This window comes from Mytilus galloprovincialis, chromosome 2, assembly GCF_965363235.1.
Source record: "Mytilus galloprovincialis chromosome 2, xbMytGall1.hap1.1, whole genome shotgun sequence".
Classification (NCBI taxonomy): domain Eukaryota; kingdom Metazoa; phylum Mollusca; class Bivalvia; order Mytilida; family Mytilidae; genus Mytilus; species Mytilus galloprovincialis.
The window spans coordinates 6,594,939-6,608,379 of record NC_134839.1 but is presented as its reverse complement, the minus strand read 5'-3'; the positions used below and the strand labels follow the sequence as shown (position 1 = coordinate 6,608,379).

Genomic DNA, 13,441 nt, shown 5'->3' with positions numbered 1-13,441 from the left:
GTACTCTCTACATGAAAGTGCAAGCTATTAATAAATTCAACAGACATCAACGTCGTCAAAATTTTAACAAGAGCTTGGACAACTAACAAGAATCAGAATGTTGAATACGACCACTAGTGGTACTGACATGATTTATAACAAACCTAAGTCAGTCAAAATTGACTTTTCATGGATTTGACTATTGTTTTTTTTTTTTTTATTTTTTTTTTATCATATATGGTCCTTCAACTGTTTCGGTTAATATTCATCCTTCCTAGAGATTTAGCTGTCTTTCGGTTGTTGTTTTGTTGTTGTTGTTATTTTTTGGGGTGTTTTTTTTTTGTCCTTTGTTTACTGATAGCATTTTTTTTTTCTATGCTACAAATGTTCAAATAATACAATAAAAAGAGGCTAAAGACACAAAGTAGACATTTAGCTGTCTATCGGGTGATGTTTTGTTGTTTTTTTTATGTCGTTTGTTAAATGATGGCATTTTAATGAAACTCTAAGACTCTTTTACCAATGCTACAAATGTTCACAGAATACAGTAAAAAGACACAAAGTAGACATTCAACTTGCAACACTACAAAATGTCAATTGACGTCTTTTATCTTTCAACGTCACTTATTGCAGTTGTTGTTCCAATCAATATATACACATCATCTTACATTTTGATTAACAGCATGAACAGTCGTTAATTACGATTCTTTAGAGTGACATAGAACTTTGTTTACATAAGGTAAATGCTGCTATTTTGAGCTTTCAGATGGCTTAATTACTATGTATTGTGTTCTTAATAAACACCTAAGATGAAGATTGACAGTTTTGACGTACACATAATTGATAATGATAATATAGAATGTCGTAAATCGTACAGGTAATCTGTCTTGGTTGTAACCTGTGATTGAAATTAAATTTCCTCCACTTCAAATAATTTCGATTCTTCGTCGTTTTATTTGAATTTGAGAAAGTTAATTTCTCCTTATTAAAGGCCATTGTTCACAATATTTTCGACATATGGTTTATTGTTTCATACTAATGGTAAGTTGTAAATATTTGTGTCATGTTGATTTCCTCAAGTAATTGGATTTTTCGAAAGTTCACGTATAACGAACAGGTTACATGGATTTAATAATTGCAGCAATTTCTCTTTCATCGGTTATATATAGTGTGTACAAGTTACCATTCTATGCAAATGATAATTTGTACAAAATAAAAAAGATATTTTAGGTACAAACAGTGCTTAAATTGTAATTTGTACAAAATTTGAAAAAATCACTTATAACTTTAGAATTTATAGCATAGATTTGTTTTAAAAAGCACTGTTACATAAGAAAGAATTTTTATTTGATGCCCACACAATAACCCTTATTCACAAAATTCAAAAATATCTAAGAGAATTATGGTATCGGGAATTACACATTTTTTTGTTGATTTATATGTTCTCATGAGCCCTTTAATCTTTATTTTCAATACCCATGTGTCTAGATCTATTACAGCTTTAACTTAACTTCTAGAAGAATATCCTTTTAAGATTCCTATAGTTGATACCCGAAATCTCCAGATTCAATCATTACGACTAAGAACTTTCCCTGCACAACAAATTCTGATCATTTCGGTTTAATTCTTAGTATGATATTCGACTTAAAATCGCACATATCCTGACAGGTATGACAAGCCTGGTGTGCCTATGATTGGGCTTTGAAAGAGAAAAAACATTAAGCTTACAAAACTGTCGAATCATTTAGTGTTAACTATCAAAAAGTTATCAGGTACCAGGATTATAATTTAATACGCCATGTACTAGACGCGCGTTTCGTCTACATAAGACTCATCAGTGACGCTCAGATCAAAATAGTTATAAAGCGAAACAAGTACAAAGTTGAGGAGCATTGAGGACACAAAATTCCTAAACGTTGTGCCAAATACGGCTAAGGTAATCTATGCTTGCGATAAGAAAATCCTTGGTTTTTCGAAAAAAAAATCAAAGATTTGTAAATAGGAAATTTATAAAAATGACCATATAATTGATATTTGTCAACATCGAAGTGCTGTCTACTGGGCTGGTGATACCCTCGCGTTGAAGAGCATTGAGGACCCAAAATTCCAAAAAGTTGTACCAAATACTGCTTATGTAATATATTCCTGGAATAAAAAAATCCGTAATTTCAATACGATGCAATGTAAAATATTTTGCCCCATAACACCCATTTATCTTTTCATAAAAGATTTAACAGCTCATAAAGGTCATTTACATCGTTTAAAAAGAATCCAGTATTTATTTAAGAGAAACTTATATTAAGTGATGTTTTCTGTGTTATGTTTAAATAATGTTTAAGCAAAATCCGATAAATGGAAATATTCAAGCTGAATATGATACCTGTACATAAGTAATACAAATGGTCAAAACATGTTTACGAATTAAGTAGAAAATCTTGTTAATAAACGCTTGAGTGCAGTGACGATATTTTGTAACCGTCTTTCAGTTTCAGGCTTTAGAAATGATATCTTTAGCAATTAGAATTTATCATGGCATGAATTTGAACTAAGCTATCGCATTGATATGTAACTATATTTCAAATGCGATATTGATGTCGGAAATACTAGGAATTATCATGCTTAGGAGTTTCTTGGAAGATATGAACTATCATCGAACCATTCCCGTGTGAACTTGACCTGTTTTGTCAATTAGCAAGGAAATACACAAATACACTTTACGTGTGAAGTCAGGAATATCACAGTAGTTATCCATTCGTTTGACGTGATTGGGCTTTTGATTCTGCCATTTGATTAGACAATTTACGCTTTGAATTTTCCTCTGAGTTCAGTATTATTGTGATTTTACTTTTTAATTCATTGATACGTTTCTCATATATGTTTAAAATTTACAAGATTGAAATATCATACTACGGGCATGCGCACGAGAGAGAGAAAAGTGCTGAAATAATGGCATTCTTATCTGTTGTTGTCATTTTGAACACAAAGAGTTAAAACTAGTAAATGAACTTTTGAAATAAATTCTAGGAATTCTTTTCTTATAATATGAGGTGATCGATGACCGAGGGGTCTAAGACGTTCATATAATGTATCATTAGCTGGTCAACAATATGATTAAGAGTTCGAGTCCTAGACGTTTTAGCTGTATTTAACTTTAATCTAAATTGACTATAGGTTTATTTTCCAGTTTTCCTGCTTTAAGTCGACGGTTTCTTCTGGGCACTTTGTCTTCCTCTACTTATAAAACTTACTGACACAAAATAACCAACATGCCAAAAGTTGAGTTAAACGCTAAATTAATAAAACAAGTATGACCTGTGTGCCACGAGATAACACGCCATATCATATCTTTCCCAATCAAAATAAAACCCAAACGTAAAGTTTGGATCAATTTCTCTAAAACAGAGTTTAGAATTAAAATTAGCTTAAAAGGAAACTTCTAACATTTACAACAAATAACAAAATAAAAATAACATGATATGCTACGGTAAGAACATGTTGCATTTGGAAACAAGTCGATATTTTGCATGTAATACACCATGCTTCAGAAATCATTAAAGATGTATCAACAAACAAGCTGTAAAAACCTTTAGATTTACCAGATTATAGCATTAGCTCTGATGTCATCGAATGATTATTTACATCAGTGCTTGACTTTGAAAGTCAACTAATTTGAATTAAAATGCACTGAGAACCACACAGTACTTTTAATGAACACAAAAATTGATGTAAAATATTGTTTACCCTTCCCTGAAATTGTGAAAACTATTTTTTTTATAATTTTCTTTAATTGTTTTTTTTTTATTTTTATGATACATTTGATGTGATAAATTGATATGTTTCAATAAAAAAATATTTAAAAAAAAAGCCTCTGTGCTTTAATTCTATATCCAATCCTACCATTTTAAGCATTCTAAGCTATTTTCTCCTTACTTTAAATAAAAGTAATTTGATGTCAAAACCGTACCTTACCCTGGCTTTTGCAGAAACATTGGACATAACTTTTTACAACATTAAAAAACGTACTGGTTTTCGGAAGTTTCTTAATACATTATTTACATATGTAGTATATAAATTAAGGACTTTCACTCAGTCAATACCTTATATATGACCTGTTTAATTGTTAGATAATAATGACACTCGGACTTCGTTCTCGGTCAATATAATCTGAACAGGTCCATATATAACGTATAGACCTCGTCAAAAGTCCATAATAGATAAATATTTAGACCTCTGACGAATCACGATAAGGATAATTTTACGAATCCCGGTAAAAATATTAACCAACTTGACTCTAACGGTAACCGAAAGTATATCGTTTGACGACTGACGGTAAAGGACACTCCTATCCTCTATAACTTAAGCTTTCATTTGGTAACAAAATTATCCAAATATTTAACCTATTTCCACATTACATCGATGTGCATGTCCAAATATTTAACTTATTTCCAAACATATAACCTATTTCCACAGTTACATCGATGTGCATGTCCAAATATTTAACCTATTTCCACAGTTACGTCGATGTACATGTCCAAATATTTGGTTTAAATAGACTTTTGAAATATAGATATTCACTGAGGCCAGCAATATACAAAACTATTATTTGTTTGATGTAAATATTTGGTTTCATTGAATTTTGAAGAAGAAAAAAGAATATTAACTGAGCACAGTCGAGTTTTATAGTACTATTGGCAATCAATGTGTTCTATGTTTTTATAAAGTGTTTATATTGTATTAGTCTTAGTGTATCGTTCTTATGTGTTGGACCAAACTGTATTCTACGTACATGTAACAAGTAATTGAAACATATATTCTTATATAAATGCCTTTGGGATTAAATAAATTTAACAAAATAGTGACAAGTAGTATAATAACTCAATAATAATAATACTGTTTGGATTAAACCAATTTTCAATAGGACTCTCTTTTAGAAAATTGAAAATATTTACTATACGAATTAATAATAATGATAAAAAAATATGCAATAGAATTTCAATTCGCTAAACAATTGTTCTAAGGGATCACAAAATGAACGATAACAATCCACGCGAAAAGTTCAGCATTTACAAAAAGGTAAAATAGATATGTAGTTTTGTTTGAATTATGATACTTTATCCTTAAATTCATTCCATTCAAATCCGGGATGAAAAAAAAATCGTATTAACAAAATCTGGTACGTAATACTCGGGCAAATTTTTAAACGCAAAAACATCATAAAGATCGTTAATTCGCAATCACATGCGCTTATGATATTTACGCGAAAATGTAAAGTCACAAAAATACTGAACTCAGAGGAAAATTCAAAACAGAAAGTCCCTTATCAAATGTCAAAATCAAATGATAAAACAGATCAAACGAATGGAAAACAACTGTCATATTCCTTACTTGTTAAAGGCATTTTCAAATGTAGAAAATGGTAGATTTTACCTGGTGTTATAGCGTTAAACCTCTCACTTATATGACAGTCTCATCACATTCCATTATATTTACAACGATGCGAGAACAAAACAGACATAAAAGGTTAAATTGTCAAAATATGGGCACTGTCACTATTAGGAATTGTATGCAAATGTCACGTGTCAAGTGAGAGGTTTACCTAGCTATAAAAACAGGATTAATCCACCATTTTCTATACATATGAAAATAGCTGTACCCAGTCAGGAATATGACAGTTGTTATATATTAGTTTGATGTGTTTTAGCTGAAGACTTTTAATTTTGCCATTTGATACGGGTTGTTTAGTTTTGAATTTTCCCCAGAGTTCGGTATTCTTGTGATTTTACTTTTTAAGGTATAGTAGCTTAAAAACATTGGAGTCAAAATCAGGAGCAGAGGTCTATCAGTCGCGTAATTGTTTTGTTTTTTTATTATTGAATCTGCATTTTCGCATATTTCTTAATTCATTTAGAACGATTGTGAATAATGTTTTATCAAATATCCAAACGGTTAATTCTGGATGTATTGTCTTTGTCTTAGTAAAAAGGGGGTCTCATTTGGGGGGGGGGGTCTGATTCCGGATCCCGCTTACTGTTTTGTCAGATTCCCGTATCCCACTTACACTATGTCACTAAGCAATTCTCATTTTTTTGTAATTTCCTGTGTTCCGCTAGACTTCATTTCCCGTTTTCACGGCAAAATAATTTGACTTTCACGTGTCATTCACGCTTACAAAAAATCGTCAATCCCGCGTCTCGCTTAGACCACAATCATGAGACCCACTAAACACACTTTCAAATAAAGATCAGTGAACAGATATAAAATAGATAACAAATGTTTTTTTAGCAGATGTACTTATACTACTTATATTGAATAAAATTGCTGATGACGCTTATGAATAAATTATTGATGATAGTTACGAAAACGAGTATATTTCGTGTATTTATTTTCTCGATGTTTTCATAGCAAATTCATGAAGTACATATATGAAAGATTCTTTATTCAACATTTTTTTCATGACCACCCAACCCCTCGTGCGTAATAAAAGAGTCATAAGACTAACAAGGTTTTCGTTTTATATTTTGCATAAATCTGTTTTTAATTAGTTTTCAATGTTATTGAAGATTGAAAACAAGTTTCGCTGCCTTAGTTAAATTGGCGGCGGCTTAACTGGATATCCAATGTTTTTATTTCGCTCGATGGGACAATTTGATATTGGATAAGCAATTATTCTTGGGTAGGTCCTTTACTTTATTTTTGTTTTTACATGAAGTATGTTATTGAAATCGATACAACAGTTATAAACATCCTCATTATTGATCTGTGATTAGCTGTCAATCAAATGACAGATAGAAAGGTGGGCGAGTTTGGGGATTCATCTTGTAACGCAGTTAAGTAAAGAATACACAGACGATGATACGTAAATATAAAAAATTGCCTGTATGCAATTCAATCATACATTAATTTTCCAATGGAAAACGGTCACCATGATTTAACGAATTTGCACGTTTTAATTTCTAGATGTTTTTTTTTTAAATCATTCCAAAATGACTGGTTATTCCCTATTATTCCCTGTTGCGACCACGTACTTTTTTATCCCCAAATTGAAAAGGTTCCCTTTTGTGGAAATATAATTATATGTGTTTGTGTTTAGTTCAGCTCTTGTCGAAGATTATATATGTTTGATGTGATATTTTAACATACTGTTTTAACCTAAAAGGTTATACATATGATATAGCGATCAAGCTAAATCCTCATTGTTAATCGTTAAGAGGCGGGATTTATAAGCATCCATTTATGGTACTTTAATTAATGATTTACATTCATTGCCGAAGCGATGTTTAGCCAAACAGTTTATTGGTTGGCCAATTTAAACAGGAAATTTATTACATACATATAATATATATACTTATGAGACTTAAAAATTTTAGTTTGACAAGATACTTGGAAAGTTTTTGATCTATATAGGTAAGTAAAAGTATTGTATGTATATTCGTGTTTTTTGGTTTTAAAAATTATAGTTTAACTTATACAAACAGAACAGTCACTACATGTATAATTGTAAGGGTGACCATTAGTTATTCTTGTGGAGGACTGGACAGGAGGTTGGGGTTTTATTTTTTTGAAGAGTTGAATAATCATTTTCATCTGTTTTTAAGCATGCTTACTTTGGAGCGCTATACAACGCGAAAACTTATTTTCACATTTGTACACCATCTTAGTTTCGTGTTGGAGAATATTAAATTTTCTTTTTATTTTTGAATTTTTGGGCAAAATTATATTTATATTTGTATGTGTGTGTCACATGAGTCAAAAGATTGATAGATAAAAATAAAAAATATATTAAACATGTTGGAGAGGGGATGTTAAGTAAGAAAACATTTTGGCGTTTTAAGCTGGTGAGATGGTCACACCATGAAAGTATTTATATTGACTTCATTTTACTGCCTTAGTCACACGTAACGAATATGTCAATATTTTTATTTAATTTTAAGTGAAACATATCTTTTTATTGTGTGTTACAGCTTTTTGATATTGTTTCAGTATAAAAAGGATGGGAAGTTGTCAATTCTTTAGTCTTTTCGACGATCGCAGTTTGTTATGACGATTAGTACACAGGTACTTGGGTACAATGTTCGAATATGTTTTATCATTGTTTTCACTCACGGACTATTATTTTTTTTTAATTTTTAAACCACATGCATCAAGTGTTTTTTTTTTAGTATGGATAGTAATATTCAAGATATTTTCACAGGGATGTAATTTCATCCTAAACAAGGTAAAGTAAGCTCAGACGTGGTCAGTGTGTGGTATATAAATAAGAAAAAAAATCCAATGCAAACAATGAAAAAAACTGAATATCTAAGGTGCGGATCCAAGATTTTTAAAGCAAGAGTGTAATTATCGGTAACTTCAATACATATTGACGTGCGGAGGGCAAACCTGTTTTAGGAGATATATACTAAAAATTGATTCGTGTTGCGAAAAACATTATTTTTTTTTGTTTTTTTTTGTGATTAACGGAAGTGATGGACGTCGTTCTCTGTGGCCTCATTTTGATCCGCAACTGAATCTTGTACCCAAGCGATTGTGTAATTAAAGGTTAGGCAATACTTGTATACGCACGATACACTTTTAAGTGCTCACGACATTAAAAAGCTAATTCTCCACGGAATTGTCTCTAATTTACAATTTTATAGAGAATTCACTGCTTATGACCTATAGCTAAATAAAGGTTTTGCTTTACATTGTTAAATGATTGAACATAATTAGGAATAAAGACAATACAATTATACCGGCGTTTTGCATTTGCGCCGATATGCATTTCATTTGCCCCGATTTTTTCTTTCAATTGCGCCGAATTTTTTTTCATTTGCGCCGATATTTTTACAGGTAAATTACAGGTGAATAGATATAAGAAGATATGGTATGAGTGCTAATGAGACAGCTCACTATCCAAGTCATGTTATTTTTTCTTTTATCATTATAGACCTCTTCCGTTAGTCAGTTGTACAAATGTTATGAATTGTCAATCATAACATGAATATAACTATTGTACCCTGCTCACGAGGAGGTGAAGGAAGGCCTACTGGATACATCTCCAGACTCTTTCCTTGACCGTACCCGTAGTTCTTTAGCCTCTGTCTTTCGATCATCTGCCACATTGTTATGCTCGTTCTGTGGGTTGACAGTAGTCAGACCATCAGCTGAATTCGTGGTGACTCTAGCTTTTCACGATTTTATGGTATATCAGTAAGATATGTTTTTTTTATGTTTCAGGACACTGACCTTCCGATATGTATGACTGTCGACGATTAACGAATTGACTCATCGGCTCGTTTTAGTGTGCAATCAAAATTAACTTATTTATTAAACTTAAATGAACAAATTTTATAACCAGATTTGACCAATGGTATATAGTACTTATGCAAGTATTAACTTACATGTAAATCTAATTAGGACCAAATATAAAATCGGCGCAAATGAAAAAATGAAATCGGCGCAAATGAAAGAATGACAATTTTTAAAATCGGCGCAAATTAAAGCCCAATTATACCCTTAAATTAGTTAAATAATACAACCTGATCAATCATTATAGTAAAAAGATGAATGCATTCTGATTTGAGTGTTGAATCAAGGCTTAATAAATAAAATCAATCGAAAAGTCGGTTAAATATTTTACCTGACAAAGGACGATTTGTAAGGCCAGAATTCTCTTAGACTACATGAAACAAAATATGAACACCAGGGAAATGGTAGGAAGGAATTGATCTGTATTGTTTCATATGTTAACTTGTACTGAGAAATTTGACACTTTAACATACAACACAAAGTTGAATTTTAAGAAAAGGATAACATTTATCGGATATTTTCAATTAAAGACGGATTTTATTGTTTGTTTGTATTTATGCTTCAATGACAAACACTTATTTAAATTGTTCTGGTATGCATTTTGATCTTGAAAAAAGATACTGTTAAAAATATCTAACGTATCTGAATCAGCTTAAAGTTTGGGAACATTGGGAGAACAAACCAGGAAAGAAATCAAAATAAAAATATTGAAAAACGACCGATAAAGAATAGAAAATAAAAAATAAAACACAAAAAAACAGCGATTCACAAAAGCAAAAGACAGCACTTCATTGCACAATGAATTAACTCACATGCTCCGAATGGTTGAGCAGGTCTTAGACGGTCTTTATTGATAACTAGCTAGTGGTATACGTTCGTATTTGCAACAACAGTACTTTTTTAACCAAATGTGACTAATGTTAATCGGACGACAAGTTTTTGATTATCTCTTTAAACATACCAACATTTTTTTTGGACGCCGGACGTTCTAGTCTGAGAGCTTGCCACAGTATAAACCTCGAGCTGTCTTTTTCAGGTTGTTTTTTTCGAATCGTTTGGTTGCCTATCCATTGACGTCTATGTCACAATGTCTGTTATTGCATAATGGTACCAAATATATTATCCAAATAAATTAATTTAACTTGAAAAACAATAGACTGAAAAAAAAAGAGATTTCTAGATCCGCCGCCGACAACCGATCCTGAAAGGTTATTTTATGCTCATGTTGACACCTATTCTCAGATTCCTGATTCGATGTTAGCAGATATAATAACTATCATTTAAAGCTTTAAAATGTCCATGTACCATTTAATGGCTGACGATCTATTAAATATTTGACGGTTAATAAACGAAAGCAGAATTTTCATGCACATCAATATGAATATCATAGCTCTATGGCGTAGATTTTTTGTATGCTAATGACCTCATGCCTTGAAGTTATAAAACTTTCGAGTTTGTTTTTTGTACTCATACTCCAAAGTTAACCAATCAAAATGCTGGATTTCATACTTCGAGCATGTTTTTTTGTGCTCCGAGCACTGAGCAAAGTTTTATTGCTTCAACCCCAGACGTCAAGGGAAAAACTTTAAGTTCAATTCTTATCAGACGTTAAAATAGTTTGATAAGCTGCTACGGGAACACCGATATTCTACGCAGTGGCGTAGTTCCGTTCTTTTATTTGAATGTTTGTGAGTTTGACCTATACATTTTTTTATAAACTACCAGGCAAGCTCTTTATTTACACGTTATGCTTTAAATTTAAACTATTTTGCACTAACCAAATGATTAATTTTTTTTTTCAGAAAAAAAAGTGAAAATGCAGTCGACAACAATATCGATGACATACACACCAATAAGTGAGAATGTGACAGCTAATATAACGTCGGACAACGGTACAACAGCATCGTCGAAGAAAGTACTGTCTCTTTTGGATCAACTTAATCAATATGATGAGTTCAAAGCTGCCGTTGTTATCAATAATTATTACCTTTATGTTTTATGTGCATTAGGAATTCCTGGTAGCGCATGTGCACTCATTACGATATGTCGCATGAAACCTCTTACGTCATCATCTGTTTACATGGCCATGCTATCCTTAGTCGACGCCATGAATCTCGTTTTCAAATTGTTATACTTGCTTCTTACACTATATGATGTCCGACTATTTGATAATGGTTGTAGAACTATGTTCTTTCTCGGAACATTTTTAATGCACTATTCGAATTGGTTGTTAGTATCTATGACGGTTGAACGATTTATTGCGATTTGGTTTCCGTTGCAAGTCACAAAATTATGCACTAAAAGACGTGCCTTTATCAATATGATAGTTTTGGCAATAATACTGATGGCCCTAAACTTTCAATTCTACTGGACAACAATTGAGCTACCACATAAGGTATATGTGTGGCAGTGTTCTTTCGTGGATGAATATGTGCATTTCATCACTAAGGTATGGTACTGGATAGATGGCGCTGCTTACAGCATAGTACCTTTCATACTACTCTTGATATTTAATACGATGATTATTCTTGGAATAAAAATGGCGTCTAGCAAACAAAGAATGCTGACCAATAAAATTGACAAAACACAAAATACCGACAAGATTAAACACCAACAACAGATAACTATTATGTTAGTCAGTATCTCAGTTGTGTTTATTATCTTGACTATGCCGAACTGTGCTTTTTTCATCATCCAAGACTATTGGGATTACACTAAAGATGTCCATACGTATGCACAATACTTTCTGGTGTATAACATCGTATTTTTCTTGTCGGATCTTAACCATGCAATTAATTTCTATATGTATTTTCTTAGTGGTCGTAAATTCAGGACGATGTTTATAAACATGATTTGTTGCTGCAGAAAGAAACCACTCCGTCGGCCATATTCGACAACAATGACTCAGATGAGTTCGGTGTCCATGCGTAATGGCTCGGCATTCAACACTACCTTATCCTCTCAACAGGACATTCTGAAAAACTCGGCAAATGGAACAGATCACAGCAGCAACTCTACTGTGAATACAATTGCTTAAAACTTCTTAATGTACGATTAGAATTAGATATGATTGGATAACTGCAATACTTAATCAGTGTACATTAGAATGTTATAAGTGCGTTCGACTTTCCCTTTTCCGTTGTTCATTGAGAAATTACAGATGTTGGTGATAGCCGAAAGTTTACTTTGTACTAGACCTACACGCTGAGTCGGATTTTAACGTTCTAGTTCAAACAAAGAGTCGTCAGGAAGACGATTCACCTTACCCGGACATATTATTAGCTGTCAGTCTTTAAAGCTATGCATGTTCTTGGCGAAAAGGCACCAAATACCAAGATTCAGAAGGTTTTTGATTTTAACCCGTCCGGGGTTCGAACTCACAACCTCCCACACTCTAGGCGATCACGCTACCACGAGACGATCGAAACGATTCATATCAGATGAAAACAAATATGTATTATGAGGTTTTGGATAAGAATGGCTTTATCTCTGTATTCTTTGGTGGTTTTGGCATTTATCAGGAACCTTTTTCGGGAGCAGGACAAAAGTACCCAATACACAAACAACTGGACAATACAAGTGAACGTAAGCCCAGAACGTGATGTTTAATTAAAAATCTTCTATACAAATAATACAATATGGCTATGCATACGAATGAAAGATGTGCTACTGCTACAATATCTACAAAAAAGTGCTAGAATAAGTTATAAATATATAATGTACATACAGGCATTTAATGCATCAAGTTCACCATCAAACATCAAGCTGATTTCTGCTTACCGAAAAAACACGTTTAAGAAATTCTAAAGTTTGTTGAATGTAATAACATATGTGTTTTAACATTAAAATTGTGTTTTCTGAAAGTTTGCTAATTCAATTTTGTATGTATTTGAACCTATAAGATAACAGGACCAAACAAAAAACGAAATAAAAATGAACCCCAACCCATATAACCCCAACTAAAATAAGCAAATAAACAAACAAACAATCTACATAATCACAAAATAAAACTCCCATGGACACAAAAGACCAAATACACCAAAAAAGTTGCACAAGTAACACAAATGAACCAATTCAAGAGATGAAAATAGAAGAAAAAAACGTAACAGAAAAAGAAAAAGGCGGGTTAATTAAGATGTTCTCGAATTAAGTTTACTGCGCTCCACATACATCA

At 32.1% G+C, this 13,441-nt stretch overlaps 1 protein-coding gene across 2 annotated transcripts; it reads left to right on the top strand.

Annotated features, from left to right (window-relative positions):
* Positions 1–943: 943 nt before the first annotated feature.
* LOC143062768 (putative G-protein coupled receptor 139) lies at positions 944–12,759 on the top strand. Of its 2 annotated transcripts, none has more exons than XM_076234548.1 (2): positions 944–1,020; positions 11,070–12,759. In XM_076234548.1, exon 2 carries the CDS (start codon positions 11,084–11,086, stop codon positions 12,302–12,304), a length of 1,221 nt encoding a protein of 406 aa, XP_076090663.1. In that variant the 5' UTR covers positions 944–1,020; positions 11,070–11,083; the 3' UTR covers positions 12,305–12,759. The 2 variants fall into 2 exon arrangements, with proteins under 2 accessions (XP_076090663.1, XP_076090662.1); XM_076234547.1 differs by lacking the exon at positions 944–1,020 and adding an exon at positions 7,283–7,383.
* The last annotated feature ends 682 nt before the right edge of the window (positions 12,760–13,441 follow it).

What these genes read in the sequence shown, in the direction of transcription:
- LOC143062768 (XM_076234548.1), top strand. Translation starts at nt 11,084, where the DNA reads ATGCAGTCGACAACAATATCGATGACATACACACCAATAAGTGAGAAT.